Consider the following 20,480-nt stretch of genomic DNA (forward strand, 5'->3'; position numbering starts at 1 on the left):
CCGGCCCGACCAGTACCGGCTCTGCGAGTGCGGGAACTTCTTGCGGAAGTGGTGGTCGTACTGGTGCGTCTCGTCGTCGCCGGGCCCGGCCGGCTCCGGCGTGCTGACGCGCCCGTCGGCGCGGCTCGAGCGCTTGAACTTGAGCGCCATGGTGAGGTCGTGGCCGGAGGCGGCGGGCGCGGCCACCGGCCGCGGTGGAGAGCTGCGGTGCGCCGGCGACACGCCGGCCGAGCGCGGCGACGCGCCGTCCGACGACTTGCGCCGCTTGATCTCGTCGGCCACGGCGAAGATGCGCTCAAAGTCCATGTTGATGTCCTTCTGGGCGGCGCTGGGCGACTGAGAACGATCTGCGGAGCGACACCCAGTGACAACCTGGTCTGCGGAGCGACACCCAGTGGCAACCTGATCTGCGGAGCGACACCCAGTGACCACATGAGGCTACCGCACACGGTTCAGCGTCCCAGTGGAAGGCCGAGAACAAACCAGGTAGAATGCCAGCAGCGCTGCTACAGCATGTCTGGGGAAGCGCTGACGTCCCGTTCCAAGGGAACAGATCGGCGCATGACGCCGATGAACAGTATTACATGAAAGATGGCGTTGCTATAAAAGTAACGTCTACCACGGACATGCGCATCTGCCCTAAGGAACCGATCGCAACGAACACATTTACTGCGCTGCAGTAAAGTCCAAAAGTTCGTCGCACATCCACCTCCTAATCAGAGGAAAGCGACACAGGAGCCGTAGTGGGCCACCTACCGGAGTCATGCGGCCGATGGTGGGCGGCGGCGGCGGTGGTGGCACGCTCCTCATGTCGGCTCCGCTTGCCGGCCGACGGGCCCGGCTCAGGCGTGGCTGGCGCGCCGGCCGGCCGCTTCACGCTCGCAGGCTCGTCGCGCACGTAGCGGGCGTGCAGCGAGGCGGCCAGGCCCTCCATTGGCAGGCCGGCCAGCGCCTCGTACCCGCCGCCTGCGCCGCCCGCGCCGCCTGCGCCGCCCGACGCCGAGTGGCCGGCGGTGGGCGGCGCCGGCCGCGCGCGCGGCGGGAAGGCGGCCGGGGCGAGCGGCGCGGCCGGCGAGGCGCGGCTCAGCTCGCGGAAGTGCGCCGGGTCGGCCAGGCCCTCCAGCTGCACGGCGGCCGCCTCGGCGCTGCTCGGCCGCGAGATGGGCGAGTAGGCCGGCGGCGCCACCTTCCGGTCAGGCGCACCACCACCGCCGCCGCCACCGCCGCCGCCACCGCTGCTGCTGCTGCCACGCAGGCCCTCCTCGATGGCGCGCGACGTGAGAACGCCCACCGTCGGCCCGCCGCCGCTGCCGCTGCCACTGCCGCCGCCGCCGCCGCCGCCGCTGCCGCTGCTGAAGCTCATGTCGACGGCGGCGTGGACGGGGCCCTTGTGCGCGGCGTGGCCGGGCTCGGAATCCGTGTTGAGCCGCTCCTGGGACAGGTGGCGGCGCAGCGCCAGCTTGGCAGGCGAGAACTGCGTGTAGTCGGGCTGGTGGGCGGCCGGCAGGCGGCCCAGCAGCCGCGGCCCGGCGGCCTCCTCGCCCGGCGGCGGGTAGGCCGCGCCGGCCGCGCGGAACCCGCCCTCCTCCGAGGGCTTGTCCTCGTTCAGGAAGCAGGTGATCATACTCTTCAGCCGGTCCTCGAAGTTGTTCACCTTGGGCGGCTCGTGGACGCGCTGCACGCCAAAACCACGCCGCTCGGGCTCGCGGCGGGCGGCCGGCGGTGGCGGCGGCGGCGGAGGGGGCGGCGGCGGCGGCGGTGGCGGAGCGCGCGCCGCGCCCTCCTGCGCCGGGCTTGGCGAGCTGCGAATCACTGGAATCTTGCCCGCCTCGATCTGACGACCTGTCTCCAGGATCTTGCGCGCCAGCAGCTCGGGGTTTTTCTCGTGGATCTTGCCAATGTCGGGCACCTTGGGCCACTCCTGGTTGCGGCTCTTGTGACGCGCCTTCTGGCCGGCCTGCAGCGCGCCGGCGGCGGCGGCGGCGGACGACGATGCCGGCGGCGGCGCGAACACCTGGTGGCCGGCAGACGGCGGAGCGACGGCAGCGGCGGCGGCGGCTGCGGCGGCCAGCTGCAGCTGCTGGCTGGCCTGCTTCTCGGCGGCCGACCGCTCCAACATCTGCACCTCGTTCTCCAGCAGTCGGATCTCGCCCTGGACGCGGCGCCGGGCGGCGAACGTGCGCGATATCTCCTGCATCACCAGCTCGTGCGTCACCGTGTCCTGCGACAGGGCACGGCGGTCAGCGGCCCGGCGCAGAGGTCAGGCACAGGGCCAGGTCAGAGGTTGCGTGTTCAGACCACAGGGGGTAGGCGCCATGTGCGGGCCGACGGACAGTTTGCAATGATTCAAACTCTGAGTGTACCCGCTGAACAGCTCGGGGACTTGACAAGAGCCTCACTCTCGGCCCCCTGTGGCGCCGACGGCAACCAACGGCGTTCGATTAACACTTGAGATATTGCAGACTTGATAGACATTATCGTCCACTGGTCCGTGGCTCTCACCTTGCTGAGCGTTTAAGGTTACGTTTGTTTACGTGAAAAACTGTTTTCATTGCGGTGTGCGTTAACACCGCAATCGTTTGAAAAATTAAGTCACATAGCCTACAATACGTCCCTTGCAACTTGCGTACAAGATCATAGTCTTATGTGCGCGCACATCGCATGGTATTACAAACCTGATGGAATATTTTAGTGCACGGGCAATAATAATGCATTGCGTGCCCAATACGCCTACCAGGGGTATCGACAACAGAAAGGCAGGAGCAGGCCCCGCAGTTCAGATTGATGGTTTGCATCCAGCGCGTCGAGAGTTTGCTCACATTCCTCTCCACCCCCATCCCGGTTCTGGCTACCCTCCAACCTGGTAAGTCCCCCTGTCGTCGGCTCCACACCAAATATGGAACGTCGGATCGCCGAATGGAGGGGGGGGGGGGGGAGGTGACCGAACTCGTCCAACGAATGAGAGCTCGTAAGCGTCGGCCAAACGAATGACAGCGTGCGGTATGACTTTATCATTAGCGCAGCAACATAAAAAGGGCCTCTGTAAGACCACCCTACCACGCCCAATCCAGTGGCAATGCTGCATATGTGCGTAGCCAAACATCAGGGTATCTTAACACACGCTCGGGTTGGTGGAGGGAGATTCGAGATCCAACACTTTGCATGGCTGCAGGCGATTGAATGGCGGATCTTTTGGGATGATAACGTTTGCTGTACCTTTAAGATCTTAATGTATGGGCGGGTCAAGGTCAGGCCGTGGCTGTAAGCGAAGGCACTTTCTATGGTATCGTTCAATCCGGTGTGACAGCGGAGTGTTCGACGAGGCCATACATCTCTGAGATAGTTTTGTAAGCAAACAACAATTAAATTTGAGATGACAACAAATTCCATTGACCTGGGGGGAGGTATGAAGGTTAGACCGAGGTCAAGACCAACCTACTTTCTCACTTGAAAGCTCTTCGAAGTATTCTGGTGTTCACTTGGAATTTAATAACAGGGACCATAGCAGACATCTTCCATGGATTTCAGGTCAAGCTTTTGTTTTTAGGAGCATATCGACAAGCGCAAGCCTTTGGCGCTTATTCAGACGCAAAACTCAAAGCCATTCGGTAGGATTTTGGTCACTATGACATTCGTACAGTCAAACAAGGCCACTGACCTTAAATGAACACCAGTGACCTTATGCTCAGAACAGTCGCCCATGCTCAAGGCGGTCACATGACGAGATCTGGGGGCACTTGGACACCAATCCTGAGTTTGAACTTGCTCCGCCTCATTCGAGCCGAAGATAGTGACCTAGGAACCTCAAATTTCGGCACAAGTGAGTTCACATGCAAGCCGACCCACCCTGTGAATTTCATGTCTGTAGTTCGCTTGTTTCGAGGCCGCAGGGTGGTCAAATTGCACCGCCCAATCAAGAGACGGGAATTCAATCGGCCACCCGCGCGCGTGTTAAACGGCGTGGGCTTCAATAAGGCTTCACGTCCGTGGCGCGCACACTCTCGATTCGGGAGACAATGCGCCGCATTCCTCTTGAGGTCATTACCACCCCGTCGTTTCTCCATACGCAATGCGACGCGTCTGAACGCGGTAGCTGACAAGAATTGCCGGCGGCTTAACCATCGCGAGGACGGGTGGGGTGAGCAGCTCCTCCGGTATTGCGCGGATAGCTTCCCGGACGTTCGACCTCACCGACCTCAGCCCTCGTTCTCACGGACGTTCACGACGGTAACATGAAACTCGGCACTCCGCGACGGTTTAATACGGCGGCGGTTTAATACGACGGCGCGCTCCACATTTTCATGTCAGCCGGCTCTTAAGGTGTGAGTGGTTACGCGGCTAACTTCGTGTCGTGCGTCATTACTACATCAGGTCAATGTTGATGTAATAAGTCAAGTCATGTCTACAGCTCACCTGCAGTCAAATCCTGTGGAACGCCAGTATCCATGTTTGACCATTGCAATAAATTAAGAAATTTGCAAATATCACCACAAATTAAGACTAAATGCTAGGTTAGGACAGTAGTAATTGCCCTATTCCTTGGAGAAAACCATGAGAATGGTACACAGATGGTAACCTATCTTTATCTCCATTTTCATGGTTTTCTCCGCGGAACAGGGCTCTTACTACTGTGTCATCTACGTCAATAATGTTCCTCGCATATGCACTGAGCAACTGACATTCACGCTAGGTTATCTGAGGACAAGGCCATGATCACGAAACAGCTTCAGGCGATACAGAGACTGACGGAGATTGCAGGTTGAACTTAAATGGTTGATATTGATCTAGTGTTAGGACTTTGCCATCCGTTTTGTACGGGCGACGTTACCCTATCGACCTTGACCTGACCGCTCGTGATGGCTCCATCGCGTGATAAACATAGTCTTAAGTGCACCTTAAACATGAACAACGGCGCGACTACACCTTTGCAGCCAGTTTTGACTTTGGCCTTTTAAATAGCATACGGAATGTAGGTCTATTTTCGGTACCATTGATGTTATAACGCCCCCCCCCCCCTCCCCCCCCCCCCCCGACCAGTTGTCAACTGATACTCGAGAACGTCAATAAAGCCAGCAGGTAACGTTGACTATGGCATCTCCGCTGGTGCAGGAAACGTCTCGCAGGACGTATGGTCTTCCCAGAAAGGAACATCGATAAACCTGATATCGAATTTATCGGGCCTTTCCGCCCTGGCAAGCAACAGATCTCGGTCAATGCACGTAAAGGAATGTTGTCATTCGCTCTGCCCAATGCCCGTTCCGGAATGTTCTGCCAAATTGTGTTTCAAGTTTTGCTTGCCATTTTTCGCAATTCTCGCAGTACGCAACATCTGAGTGAACTTTGCAGTAACTTTTGAACGCATCACGACCCAAGTATCGGTAAACTAACCGTACTTGTACGTTCCAGACGACCATATCGCAGAGCAGCGTGGTATGGCCGGTAAAATACCGACCGAGGCGTAACAAGGCTACACAGGCGGCCAGCGATCTGAACACCGAACACCAGGCCAATCCGGGCGCCAGATCACCAAACACCCCAACGGGCCACCCGCAGCCCGTTCAGACACCAGACCGAGAATGGATCGGAGCTGGCCGCATCTCTGCACCCGTGGAGGGATCCCGTTATCGGCCCGGACCAGTGGTCCCGGGTCCGTCACCAGGGGACAGGGTACGCGGGTGGGGGGGGGGGAGGGGTCAGGGGGGGGGGGGCTGCCAGCCGTCCGTGGGGTTTCGACAGACGGGAGGCGGGCCAGTGGAGCCTATCTAGGCATACAACAAGCGGGGTCCAGCAGGGTTTGTGCAGGGTGGCCCGTCTGACCAGTGTGCAATACGCAAATCGTGCAGATCACAACGTTTATTCAGCTTGCCCATCAGGCGTCAAGGTGCAGGGGCGTTAAAAGCATCTGTCAAGCAAACAAAAGATTCAAAGCGACACAGGCCGAATACCAGACAGCGTGGAAACATGCAATAATTAGCCACACAAAAGCATCCGAGTCAAGGTGGTAAAAAGCATCATACAGCAAAAGCAAGAACGAAGTGACATCAAAAGAAATGTTAATAGCGGGCGGTCGACGGTCAAGGGCCAATCAACTGCAGCCTTCGAAAATGCATTTAAGCGTGACAGAAAAGGGTCCGTTGTCGAACGCGGCTACCAGAAAAGCAGCAAACCCTGTACTTTATCACAAATCTATAGTTTATCTCAGTTCCTCACTCTCACACTTCTGAACACATGAGATCAAGATATATCAAAGCTATGACAACTGATTGGCGATCATTTGAGTCTAATCTAAATTCAACAAACCCCTACACATGTAACTCCGGACCCAACTGGGAGGGTAAAGCGTCACTGCCACCCAGCCAGCACCGTCGTAATCACGCACGTGGTCCTCCACGCAGCGCACGCCATTCGTGAAAGACAAAGCAAGCGTATATGACCCGGATCAGGCCGGCTCTCGGTTAAACGCCACCACCATGCGTCATGCAGCAGCGGTGAGGCCGGGGCGGCACGGCGCCGGGCCGGGCGAGACGGGGCGGGTCCGGTCAGGCCGGCACAGCCGCCCGGCCCCGCCCGGTCCGGTGTACCTCCACCAGCCGGCCCGCAAACTGGGCACATACTTCCTTGCCGGCAGCGGCTGCGGCGGCCGCTGGCGGAGGCGGCCGCTCCGACTCGGCCGGGCTCGGCTGGGTCATCGCCATCCGCTGCCGCTGCTGCTGCTGCTGCTGCTGTTGCTGCTGCTGTTGCTGCTGTTGTTGCTGCTGTTGCTGCTGTTGTTGTTGTTGCTGCTGCTGTTGTTGCTGCTGCTGTTGCTGTTGGTGCTGCTCCATGGTAGCGACCTGCGCGGCACGACGGAGCGGCGGAGGGCCGCTGAGTCACGGAAGCCGGCCGCAAGCCCCGTGATTGGAGACATAGTCTGACGAGACACACAGCCCCGGACACCGGCTGATGGGTTTCAGTCACACCCCCACACCCCCGTACTGACGGCACTCACACCTCCCCCCTCCCTCCCACCCCCAGCAAACACATACAAACTGATGGCGGCTCACTGTCTCTCCCACGGCAAAAATATAACGAATGCAACGAGTCCCTTCAAAGTCCAGTTCAAGACAACAACCGTAAATTTGTAAGTTAAGCGCATCATGCTGTAAGCAAGATGCTACGTTAAATTAGCATTGTGCCACACTGCATGATAATTACATTCGTGCTATGATGCACTACGTTGTGTTACACCTGTGTGATACTATGGTATCCTGCGCTAAAACGCCACGCTACACTAAACCTTTACACCTCCTGTCCGCAGACACGGGCCTGGCAGCGGTAGACCTCCGCTGTGACCGCCGCCAGCCGGCGTGGCCGGGCGTTCGCCGCCGTCCCCAGACGGCCGCTCTGGCCCTCTCACCTCCGTCTCCATGGCAGCGGCTCGCTCCTGCAGCTCGCGGTGGCGCATCACAATCTCCTTGGCCTTGACGATCAGCTCCTCCGGCTTGCTGGCCTCGATGCCCAGCTCGGCGATGCGTCGCTTCAGGAAGCCGAGGCTCTCGGCCTTCAGGTGCTCGATCTGCGCCTCCAGCTGACTGGTGCGTCCCTTGAGCTCCCGCTGCCGCACCTGGCCAGGGTCAGGGGATCATACCTCGGTCATCAACAGGTCGGAGGCAACGGCGAGTCGGGGGGAGGGGCGCGCGGCTGGCAGCCCTTCCATCAAGTTCTGCATCGCCCTGCACACAGGAAGCCTTCAAACAACTACTGCACATCTCTCAGCAAGCCGCGCACCTGAAAACACGGCCTGCTCTCGTCCAAGCGTCTCCCCCGGGGTCGCCGGCGCGGCCGCCGGTCGCGACGCGCCCAGCCAGCACGCGGCCGCCGGCGCAGGGCGTCACCCACCCGCTCTCGCTCGATATCAAGCTCCACGGAGCGCCGGAAGTCGGCCGTCTGCATGCGCTGGATGAACTGCATATATTGGTTCTTGATGGACTCGAGCAGCAGCTGGAGGCCGTACGGCACGTCGCCGGCAGTCAGCTCCGGCGGCAGCTCCTGGTGGCTGAGCACGCCGCCCAGCGCCACAGACGACAGCTTCTGGTCGACGGTGCCCGGCGCCACGTCCTCCGGCGCCGTCACTGCCGCCGGGGCCGAGCACGGGGTCACCACCGGAGCGCGGGTCATCACCGGGGCGTGGGTCGCCACCGGACCGAGGGGCATCATCAGAGCGAGAGGCATCATCGGAGCGCGGGTGATCATCGGACAACGGGTCATCATCAGAGCGAGAGGCATCATCGGAGCGCGGGTGATCATCGGAGAGCGGGTCATCATCGGAGCGCAGGGTCATCACTAGAGCGCGGGGTCACCACAGGAGCGCAGGGTCACCGCTGGAGCGCGGGTCGTCCAAGGCAGGGCGTGAGCATCAGCGCGTTCGCCCATGACAGCAAGGTGTCTGCACCTCCCTAAGCGTTGCCCTACGACAGGGCGACGAGCGCAGGCCGCCTCCACCGCGCCCCGTGCCGCGTCGCGCCAGCGCGCCCACTCACCCATGTGCGTGGTGCTGAGCAGCGTCTTGCTGTGCAGCACGTCCAGGCCGGAGATGTTCAGCTTGCGCTTGCGGCCCGGCTTCCTGCCCTTGCCAGCGACAGTGCGCTTCAGCTGCACGGGCGGCACGGTGGCGGCGGCGGCAGCACGCACCTGAGGCCGCGCGCGCGGCAGCTTCCGCGTCAGCCGCCGCTTCGGCTTACGCTGATTGGCTGCACGGCAGGACGGGTGCGGCGTTAGCGGCCAAGACATGGACAGGTATGAGAAATCAGGTGTGCCAACTTTGTGAAATACACGTCTTCGAAATAAGCGGCAAAATGTGGTAAGTGGTGCCAGTCATAATAACCAACTGTACACCTGGTTTCGTCGCAGCAGCATAACGAGGCCATTATGGAAACAGTTGAAATGCAACGTGAATGCTGTCACGCCTAGCAACGCAAACAATGGAGCATCAACGTAAGCGCTCACGGACTCTGAACTCCACAACTTTGCATCCAACTCGACCGTACTCAAACAAACCAGAGGACGTTAATTCATGCTGTCTACAAGAAACACAGATAGTGACGTTATGGGAGCGAGAGCGGGCCGGGCCGCCCGAGCCAGGGTCGCACCGGCGGCCGCCAAACCTGGGACGGCCGGCTCGCCGCCGCCGCCGCCCGTCATGCACTACGGGAGTCGGTGCGGGGCGGACACCGCCGCGCCGCTCGCGCGTGGAGCAGGACGCGCCGCCGTAGCCGGCACCGCAGCAGCCCACTAAAAGCGCCGGCACACGTCAGACAGCCGAACGGACGGACGAGCCGGAGCCGCGGGCACGCGCCGGACGAGCGGGCGCCGCGTGCAGGACCAAACAAAAGAGAGGGACAGACAGAGACGGCCAGGCCACTCTCAGACCGGCCAGCGCACACGACCGTCTAGCTACGGGCGGGCGTGGTCATGCACACGCGGCGCCGCACTCACCGGCGCGCCGTGGGCGGCCGGGCCGCAGCTCCGGCTCGTCCTCGGCGTCGCCGTCGTGGTCCGAGACGGCTGGCGGTGGTGAGTCGGGCGGCGGCGAGTGTGGCTGCTGCGGCGGCGGCGGCGGCGGCGGCAGAGGAGGAGACGGCGGCGGTGGCGGCGGCGGCGGCGGCGGAGCTGGCGGGGAAGCGGGCGCCGACGCCACGGCCTGCGCCGGGTGGCGCGCCACCCACGAGGTCCAGGCGCGACGCGTGGTTGGGCCGGGCGGCGGCGGCGGGTGGCGGCGGCGGCGGCGGGGGCCGCGGCGTCTCATCCTCACACCTACCGGCCTCCTTGGCGTCCGAGTCGCCGCTGCTGGAGTCCAGCAGCAGGGACTTGGCATCGGAGCGCCGGGTGGCCGAGCGGCTGCTGCGGCCTGACGAACCGCCTGAGTCGTCCTCCTACCGGCGCCAGGCGCGTCCCGTCTCTCACACGCTGGCCGGCCGCGTGTCACGGCCTCCACAGCCCGATCGAGCGTAGCACGATAACCGAGTCAACGGTGTTGGTCTTACATAGCTGTCCGCGTCCGTTACTCGTAAGATCTTTTCACGGGGACGGCAGCGTAATGACGTACAATTACAACGTAACTGAATGGATTTATTTTCTCCTACATACACAGCATGTAAGTTGACTTTCCTGTCCAAAACCGCACCACACACTGTGAGAACTCTAGGTCATCCGTGCTACTCACCGGATTCTTCAGCTTCTGGAAGTAGCGCTCCAGCTTGGTGCGGTCTATCTCCTGCATGAAGTACGAGACGGGCTTGCCGGTCCAGGAGACGGAGCCCAGCACCGGGGCCAGCTCCGTGATGTGCATGATGGTGCCGATGTCTGCAACACAAGCCCAGCTCAGCGCCGCGTCGCCAGGCGCACACGGACTGAGTGGCCCCAGTGTGCGGTGGCTGGCATTTCAACGCAAACTTGTGATGACGTTGGCAGCTCATGTGTGTGATCAACTAATGCGAGGAGCTGGACCGGCCGGGCCGCTGGCGGCCAGCCGGGACCTCCTAACCCACCGCTCAGGTTTCTGTCCGACATGCGGAAGTTGAGCGGACAGAACGCCTTCGAAGAGACGATGCGTGCGCCGTCCTTCAGGTCTTGGAAGATGGTCTTCAGGTGGTGGTCGACGGTGGGACCGAACGCGAAGTTGTTGACGAACACCAGCGTCGCTGATGTGATCTTTTCGCGGTGCTCCTGCTTCAGGAAGTCTCCCTCAATCAATTGATAGTCGCTGTGCTTCTTGCCGTACCACTTCATCCACTGCCGGAAGTTCTTGTCCAGCGCCTGTATAACGGAGGGGAAGTGGAAGTGAGCAGCGCTCAGCGTAGGCCGCGGCCAAAACGCCCCCCGGTTCAGGTCAGCAACATTCCAGTGAAATCAAAATGTGAGCAGATCAAACAGTGCGTGATCCGAGACAAGGATTTAGCGGCACTCAATATGTGGTCCGAACTCCATAAAGGAAGCTAAAGCAGACATTCAGGCACTAGGTTATTACGAATTCAGAGAGCCGTTCTACACTACACGTGTCCCACCTTGGCGTATCGGCAGGGCGTCTCGGCCTTCTCGATGCCGACGCAGATCTTGCAGGGCGTGGCAGCCGCCATCTGCAGGATGACCTGGCCCACCCCGGAGCCCAGGTCGATAAACACGTCGTTCTCGGTCAGCGGCCGCTGGTCGATCATCTGGCAGATCAGGTCGAACGACGTCTCGCCGTACACCTGGCAACACAGCGCCGGGTCAGTTCAGGTCAGGTCAGGTCAGGTCAGGTCAGGCCGGCGGCGACACATCAGGTCACCATCTGTGGCCGTCCGCACCAGCAGGACAGAGCTGTCCCCGCCGGCCGGGTGACAGAGCGAACCACGCACGCTCGCCGGCTCCTAGTCGCGTCGGATATCCACACTGCGATCGCATCACACATCGCGACAGGCCATCGCTGGGAGCGCCTGCCGCCACGGCCGACCGAACGCGGTACGGCACCCGCCTGCGGAGAGAGCGGATGGCGGCGAGAAGGCCCGTGCCACCTGTCCACGCACCTCGGACGTAACCTGACCTCGGGACGACATGGGCCGCACTGACCTCGAGTGGAAAGGGTTCATAATGAGCTCAGATGAGAACGGATCAGCCCCAGCAGGTCCCACTGACATCAAACCAGTAGTACTGACCTCGGGCGAGAAGGGCTCGTACTGATTCAGCCGGTCTGGGTCTTCCACGGCCTGGTTGTACACCTGCTGGATGATGTGGCGCAGCAGGTCGCGCGACGGCCTCTTGTTGAAGCGCTGTGCCGGTCGGGAGGTGCCCCGCTCCTGCGGCGCGACAGCCGTCAGCACGCGACGCCGCAGCGGCGGCGGTGCAATCTCCCGCCATATCAACGTGGCATGCATGTCGCATCAACATAGCAGCATTCTACTTGCATTCATTCACACAATCGAAAACCCCTCAGTGTGCAAGGCTTATGCCAACCACACATTTTTTAAAGAAGGGCATTCATTCATAGTCAAAAACTGGTCAGTGTGCAGGGTTTAAGATAACCACACATTTTTTTTCCAGAACAATCAATCAGTGACAGCACAGACCCAAGCAAACATCCATTTCAGGAGATGTACCAAGTGCATGTATTGGTCAAGGAACTTGGGAAAACACACCTCTGTAGCTTATAAATACAAGGGTATATGACAATGCACAAAGACATACCAGCTGAAGTATGCTGTCAATTGCTCTGTTGTACCTATCACAAAGATTTTTCATGCTTTCATAGCTGAAACAGAAACAAAAACGTGTTTACATATTTACAACAATGTCAAATTGAGCAAATATTTACTGATTCCAATATAATGAAAAAGAGCTGTAAAGATAAGCAATGCAAATGTAGCATCAAATTACCTAATACTGCATGATTGGCTGTAAACACAACATCTAATGATAACATATGTTGACACTGTTCTAATGACACCACATAATGGCTGTAAGTAAACCATCAAATGGCACTGTATGTTGGCACTGCTCTAGTGGCACCCTATTATTGCTTCAAATAAAAGATATGACCCTGTATGTGCACAGAACAAGCAATTGCATAAGTTCACCTGTCAGCTTATCATCATGGGGTGTGTGCGAGACCAGACATTGGTTCATATACAGACTGACCACAGGGTGTGCACATATCACCAGCAAAAACAATCTGGAGTCTTAATCAACATATGTGCCAGTCACTGAAAAATGCTGACAACCTACCTCTTGGTGTCATACTGGCTGAGTATATTGATTTCCATCGCCATCTTGAGCTCTGGAAAGTCTTGACAAACCCATCTGGAAAACAGAAACACCAGTGCATAAAGCATCAGCACTGACTGAGACCAAACTGCCCCATGGTATCATGTGAATGGTACAATGGGATGCCAAGAGGCTCAAAAATAGGGCTCTCATGAAGGGTTGGGATGGACACACAAGGGGTGGGGTAGACAAGCAGGTCCAACCAACATGACCCTTATGAAGTCCTGCATCTCACAACAGCTACAGACATCCTCAATGTCTATCCATAGCCTCCTTAGCTTGTTCATCTGAGATTTGTTTTAAAGTGTTCTGGAATCTTTATTTTCTTGGATCACCTGTATGACATTAGCTTTGGAATCTTTGTGAAACAATGCAGCATCAGGCACTCTTTTCCTCACCACAGGCATATTTGGACTTCGGTGAATTTGGTTGTATTGCGGTCATGCCAACTAGTGCCAAGTGGATCCTGCCAAGCTTAGTACCCCAGGCTGGTTGGTATTGGAATTTCAGGGGACCCCATGTCCCCAAATATTTCAGACCTTCACTTTAAATATATATATATATATATATATATATATATATATATATATGTATATTGTATATATGTGTGTCTAGGATGTCCACATGACTTGCAGTGCCACATGAGCACACTTGACAGATTGGGGAGCTGGGTCTGAGTGTCCCCTGCCCTAACCCTCACTCCTTCCTCACTATGCACAGCAACATAATGAAAAGTACTTCACCAACTACAGTACAATGGTTATTCACTTCACCCAGATGGCACACATGGCCACCATTACAATGTGTGTGATCACTATCACCATTCACATAACCTACCTGATGGTGTCAACAATTTCCAGGGCTCCATCATGCTCCTTTCCCTTTTTCTGTAAATAAAGGGTCATGATTAAGGCAACAATTTTAGTGACATTGCACACCATATCACAATGAGCATTGAAAATCTGGGACCTTGTCCCATAACCTGCACCAATCTTGCCACTAAGTACAGCTTAAGCAACATGCAGAAATGATTATGCCTGTAACAATTCAAACTGTAGCAATATTGTGATCCAACATAACTTTTATCAGAAGCTAGTGACACTTCACACTTTTACCACCCTCACTTTCCATCACACCATTGTGTTACTTAATCAAGATGTTATACATTTATGGATACCAAACACGGCTTTTCTGAGCAGACCGCATCACACATGACCAACTATCTTGACACTTCTCCCACCACAAAGCAGATGAGCATGCCCAAAAGGCTGAACAAAAGTTTGAACATACATATGTTTTCAGTTGTTCTTCATGTTACTTCATATCACCAGATGAAACATGTAATGTTTGATAACATTGAAATTATTCTTTAAATTATTCTTTAAAATTATTTAAAAACATAAAATTAAGTAAAATAAATTATTGTATTGAATTATTATTATCATTAAATTATTTTATCAAATTTAATTATTGCGATTATTCTTCATATGACATCATCACACCAAGAAACTTAATGTGCTGTGGTAAGAGGTTACTGGCACAGTTAAGGACCATGTGTGAGTAAAATGGCTCTGGCAAGCACTTGATAGGCCTGTCATCCAGTTCATTTCTCTTAAGGGAAGCCCATGACTCTGAATATCTGTCTTGGTTCCCTGCATGCAGCTTCTATGAACATGGAACACAATATTTATTGAAATGCCACCATCCAGCCAGGCCGATGTACACAGCCCTGGTGAGCAGCTTAACTAAGGCTTGTGATGTAATTTAAACCCATATTTCCTTCCAAATTTGCATATCAATATGCTGGAGATGATCTTACATTATTACGCACCAGTCTCCAGAATGTGGAAGACTTTTGCTTGATCATGTCGGGACAGGGTGCAGACAATCCATATGCTTTGAAGATTTTGGGGTAGGCATTTTTTGACTGGTGTAGCTTATGCCATGTCAGGAAAGGTCATGGTGCCTAGGGGCACATATAAAGTCACCAACATGCAAAGTACCTACAAAATGCTAAAACATGCTTGGTGATGTGGCCAAACACTCATATCAGCACTTTTTCACACTGAAGAAAGGTTGGAATCGGGTTGCGCCGAAATCGAGCGGGAGAGGCTGAACAATGTCAGAATAGATCAAACAGCAGATACAAAGGACAGACAAAGCTGATAACAAAGCAACTGTGCAACAGCCATGCAATCAGACCAGACTGGACCGAATGGGACTGGGCACATCAGGGCGAAATATATCAGTTGAGAGCCTTCAACCTGGGACCTGGCATCAGTCAGATGGCCATGGTGACAACCAGGAGGTTCAGCATGGCAGGGGGTCCCAAATTCAAAATGAAAACAATTGCTTTAAAACATTTGGCTATCCATCTTGAAGGCTCCCAACTGGGACATTTTGCCCCCATACAGCCAGCTCTCATTCAGCCCGGTCTGGTCTGGTTGCATGGTTGCTGATGCCCCCCAACAGCCTTGTCTGCCCTTTATAGGCATAGTTTCTCCATCCTAAAATTTTCAGCCCCTTACATTCCATTTCAGTGCAGTCTGCTCCTGACTCCTGTCCTAATCAAGAGAGTGGAAATAAATCTATTTGGAGCATGATGCCATCTTCCTAAATGTTCCTTTTAGATTTGGAATACTTTTTTATGCATCAGTGATGTCAACCACAGCTTATCGTACAGACAGGCCTAATCAAAGTACAGGTTATGTCAGCAGTGACTTCACCACACCACTGATGTACCTCCCTGAATCCTGTTATTTCCTAAAAAGTTTGGCACATTTCAAATGCAGTAACTTGAAATGCAAGATAGACAAAGCTTGCTGCTAAGCTGGGGTAGGAGGGAGGGGGGTTTCAGCCCTCCCCCCCCCCCACAAGTTGGTCTCCAAGTCCCCCAACTTTGAAAGAAGAGATGAGTGTGCTAAGCCTGGACAGAAGCCTGTATGCTGCATATATCTTCAAGGTAGCATTAGTAGTGGTGTCATAATTTGTCATGGTTTGGCCAGCCCCCAACTTATTTTGTAAAATCGCTCTCAGGTTATAGCATGGCTTTAGATATTCACTTCCCTTTTTTGGTATCCTAGTGATGTTTTCAAAAGCATGCAACAAAAAACAAAGAAATCCAGTTCACTTGACGATGACATCATCATCATCTGGCATGTGCATGCACACACAACACTTCTGTGAAGAATGTGCCATATCTTTTAACTGCGCTGATGGTGGGAAAACAATCTCAGAAAAACTCCAGGATAGATGCTGGTATTATCATATATGGCAAGGCAGCATTTAAGCATGCTTATGCATAAACAGCATAAGTTTCTAAACAATATCCTTGAACTAATGATTAATCCAGTTTTTGAGAGCTTAAGATAGAAACCCATTTTCTGAGCCCTGAAAAGCAAGTGATATCTCCTTGGAGTTTACCAACTTAATCACTGCCTTATTATCCTATGTGGTTCTGCATGCAGCTGCTTGTCCAGCCTCTGCAGCCAGAAACTCACTAACTGCATCAACAATTTTGGACCCATATCTTGCTCATGCATGAAGATTTTTGTTCTTGCCAGCTTCTGCTACTTGCTCTGAACTAATAAATCAGGCACTAATAATGGCATGACTCATTGGCCAGTAGTCAGCATGGCAGCACCAAAACCTCCAAATCCTATCAGTTGCATTGCAAAATGCAAACTGGTTTGATGCAAGCCAAAACATTGTGTGTTTGATAACGCACAGGTATAATGCAAAAGAATTTGGCTGGCAACCTAACTATGGCTCTGACCTATCAGAAACACATAGCAGCAAAAGTAATAAGTAGCCAGTAGATGTGAATCAGATAATCCTGAACGTCTTGGAGACCCCCACTCCCTGACTTCAAATCATAAGCCCTTGACCCAAGCAGAAAAGTTGACTATCCCATTTGGAACATGGTCACACCCACACTAAACATCTTGTTGACTAGTCTGCCACCATTTGCAGATGGGATCATGCACATGCATGATGCCCCTTTAAGCAGCTGCTCTGTACAAGCCTATTATTGGATAAAATGTCAGGTAGACCTGGAACTTTTGAATGATAGCAAAACTTGCAGCTTGAGAGTGGTGCTAAGCTTTGGTAATGCATTAACTAATATTATGTCAGGGTGCTTAACATGCACCTAAGCTTCAATACTTCCAAATTGTTGGACAAAAAATTGCCTTTATCAAGAATGCTGACACACCAAGCCCTCTGCCATCATGTGTTGCCACCCCCCCCCCCCCCCCTTCTAGCCAAAATGCATGCAGCCTCACTATCAATGTCATCTGCCATGGCCAGAAGGGCAGAAGGCAAATCTACATGAAAATCCAGATCGCCCCACCTCCAGTGAAAGGTTCTGGGTACAAATAAGTTCAGTTAGCCAGTTGCCCAAACCCAAAGCCACCTCGACATCATTTAGAAGCAACTCATTCAAAATAGACCCACTAGTCTTAATGTACCACGATTCTGACCACGAGACTGGCCTCTATGCCACACGCAATCACGAAGCTTCTCACCGATGTGCCGGTTGGCAACGGCCACGTAAAGATGGCTGGTTCCGACCCTGCTGGGCTGTGAAGCTTAAGTTCCAATGCTGAGGTTGACATGTCCAAACTCAAGTTCCTTTACTAGGGACTTGACCTAGCGTCATCACAACACAGGCATGTCGGTTGCCTGCTCCCTCCCGTAGCGGCTCAGACGCTTCAATGACGTCGGGAGCTCACCCGCGCCGAGAGCACCCACGACAATGACGTCTTACTTCCGTCTCTGAAGCGGATATGAATCGACCGGAAGCGTATAGCGTGGGATGGGAGAACCCCCTATCACAAACAGTGGGAGTCGGGTGACGAAACCGACGAAGCCTGTGGAGATGGACGCAGGGACGCCATTGAGTAGCTAGAAGTTGCTACCATATTTACCGTTTTCCCGTGAACCGCTGGGATACAAACATTAAGACATCAATTCCAAAATTTGTGCGGGTTGAAACATGCAACCGCGGTTTGAAAATATATTTTTTCGTGTTTTGAGAAATGTGTTTTATTTGAAGCCATGTGTCTGATAGATTTAGCATACCTCAAAAGCATCGTTTTGAAAATGGCTCAGCGTCTCTTCACAGTGAAGGAAAAAATGCTGCTGGGAGTAATGAACTCTAGTGAGGTAAATCAATCAAATTGTGGAAATACTATTTCAGAAAACTGTTAACACAAACAAACTTTAAAAATGTATTTATTTTATTTAATCCAAGTTTATATCAACACTAACGCTTAAACAGACAAAAAGAACGTTATCATGGCACGCTTGATACTAGATGGTCTCAAGAGCGCAATGCTCGCATGCACCATAACGTTTAGGCACGGCGTGTGGCGCGGCGCACGGCGCGAGTGTAGGGAACGTTGGCCGTGGGGACTTTCGGCGTTATATATCAGTGTGTGTTTAAAGCCTGAAGACCGTTTGCCGAAGAATTTGTCAGTTTTTAAGAGGCAGTTACTTTTGTACTGAACCCGCTGTGCCTAACGCTATACTTATCGCCCTCAAAGATCGCTAAACATCGTGCTTGAAGATGTCGATTGGTGTGCCCATCAAGGTCCTCCATGAAGCCGAGGGTCATATAGTGACACTTGAAAGCAACACTGGTGAAGTTTACAGAGGAAAGTTGATTGAAGCAGAAGACAACATGAATTGCCAGATGGCCAACATCACAGTAACATACAGAGATGGAAGAGTCGCGCAGTTGGAAAACGTGTACATACGGGGATCAAAAGTTCGTTTTCTGATTCTGCCTGACATGTTGAAAAATGCTCCCATGTTCAAAAACTTCAAGGTAAGTTAGTTTTATACAAGCTTCTGTTATTAGTTTTTTAAAAATGTGTGTTTGTGCCTGGCAGCTGATCAATATCAATGCCCTGAACATGGTGCATGTCTGCCAAACCTAGCCAAGGCTAAATTGTACAGGATTTTATCATGTTGTTGGCGTGAAAAGTCATTTGACAAGGTTTTGCCTGAAACTGTTGTTTAAACACCATTCCTTGAAGTATTGTATCTTGGCTCTGAGTTTAATAGCAACTGTGTATCAGACTGTGATTGCCCCCATCTAGGAAATGTACTTATATGTTAGCAGTGATATTGTTGCTTTGCAATACATGTTTAGTTTAACATGTATTTTGGTGCAGTCTGGTTTGAAGCCTGGTGGGTACTTGCTAATGTGCAGACTATGGCAGATCTTGATAAGATCTTGTTGGTCAGTTTTTCATCAGAAAACACAGTTTAGAGTAACCTTAAAATTTGTGACTGAAAGTTCTGAAGCTGGGCCATTAATACCACCTTTTTGGGTATCCCATGCTACCTTCTGACCATTGTTTGGGGTTTGGTTAGGTTAGGTTAGGCTAGCAGAAGCTGATGCTAGGAAGGGGCAGGCTACCCCATTAGGAGCAAGATTCAGGTGGTACTGAACATGGTGTGAATGTCCTTGCCATGGCTTGCTAACTGTAGTATCTACTTGTGTGTATTTGCACATTGTGGGTGGCATAAAAGGACCTTTGAGCATGTCTGTAATACAAGACTGTTGTTTCTGCTCATCCATGGGCAGCTTCATATGCAGGTTAGATGGTTTGTGTTGAACATTTTTTTAACTTTCAATATGTCATTATAGCTTTGTAAATTGACCTGCACCTATGACTTGTATTATGATTTGCTAGACCGCTCCACATCGTCTTTGCAGGCTTAGCTTAACTTAAAGCAGTTGTGTTCAATTATAGGCATACCTAGTTGATCATACGCAATCTATTTCCTGTCTTTTGTTTCCACCTGCACCCCATTCATCCAAAGCATTCTATATCTTCAACTAAGACAGCAGGAACAGTAATCTGGTGAAACTAGTAGTGCAAGATCTGCTTTTTATGCAGGATCTCTATGACAATTAACAATGATGTATGATTTCAGGGACAAAAGGGACCTACTGGAGGGGCAGGCAGAGGAAAGTCAGCCATTCTCAGAGCTCAAGGTATGTGGTGGTCTGTTTGCATTTTATGCCTGCTTGTTGACTAGCACAATGCTTTCATTAGGTGTTAATCTTATGATGGTGGCTTTGGCACTGTATGACATGTGTATTGCTTTCTGCATAACAATTGCAAACAAATAATTTTGATATCCCTTTTACCATTTTTTGGGACTTTTCTGCTTTTGCAACCCGGGCTTTCCCATAGGAGAAGACTACAGATAAAATATGAATGACAATAGCTGTGACACACTGTGCCCAATCTGACATTGCCTCACTTTACAAATGATTGATTTGTACATATGTTAACACCCCTGTACAACCCTGATGATGCCAACTAATACTGACATGGTGTCAGTGGTGTGGGGTGGTGGGGAAAGATGGCATAGTGCCATCCAGGGGGTTATGCTCAGCTCCTCAAGCTTTGGATGGATAGGGTGACACCTGAATTCAGATCAATCAACCAGAGTGTATGAATGCTGTAACATCATTGAAAATTTGGTTAGCACTGGTGTATATGGATTAGTGCAAATGCACCAACTGCATGCACCCTGTGCTGCATGATGGAAAGCCAGTCTACAGGCAGTCACTGCTACCTGACATGTACCAGCCATTGGTGATGTGTGTATGCTGCTATAACTCCAATGTATAGTGAGAAGAGGACTCAGCAGTTTGTGACTGGGCTCAACCACAATGGACC

At 53.3% G+C, this 20,480-nt stretch overlaps 1 protein-coding gene across 1 annotated transcript; it reads right to left on the reverse strand.

Annotated features, from left to right (window-relative positions):
* Positions 1-506: 506 nt before the first annotated feature.
* On the reverse strand, positions 507-17,643 carry LOC119111189 (histone-lysine N-methyltransferase, H3 lysine-79 specific). Its single transcript, XM_037235012.1, has 16 exons — positions 17,304-17,643; positions 13,615-13,664; positions 12,739-12,813; positions 12,202-12,265; positions 11,673-11,813; positions 11,043-11,228; positions 10,527-10,794; positions 10,202-10,341; positions 9,766-9,911; positions 8,520-8,830; positions 7,879-8,111; positions 7,397-7,603; positions 6,789-6,833; positions 6,615-6,656; positions 1,360-2,221; positions 507-517 (listed from the first exon to the last, which is right to left on the reverse strand). Exons 1-16 carry the CDS (start codon positions 17,391-17,393, stop codon positions 507-509), a joined length of 2,871 nt encoding a protein of 956 aa, XP_037090907.1. The 5' UTR covers positions 17,394-17,643.
* Positions 17,644-20,480: the final 2,837 nt, after the last annotated feature.

Source organism: Pollicipes pollicipes, unplaced genomic scaffold (genome assembly GCF_011947565.3).
Source record: "Pollicipes pollicipes isolate AB1234 unplaced genomic scaffold, Ppol_2.1 Scaffold_7261;HRSCAF=8764_pilon_pilon_pilon, whole genome shotgun sequence".
NCBI classification, from domain to species: Eukaryota; Metazoa; Arthropoda; class Thecostraca; order Pollicipedomorpha; family Pollicipedidae; genus Pollicipes; species Pollicipes pollicipes.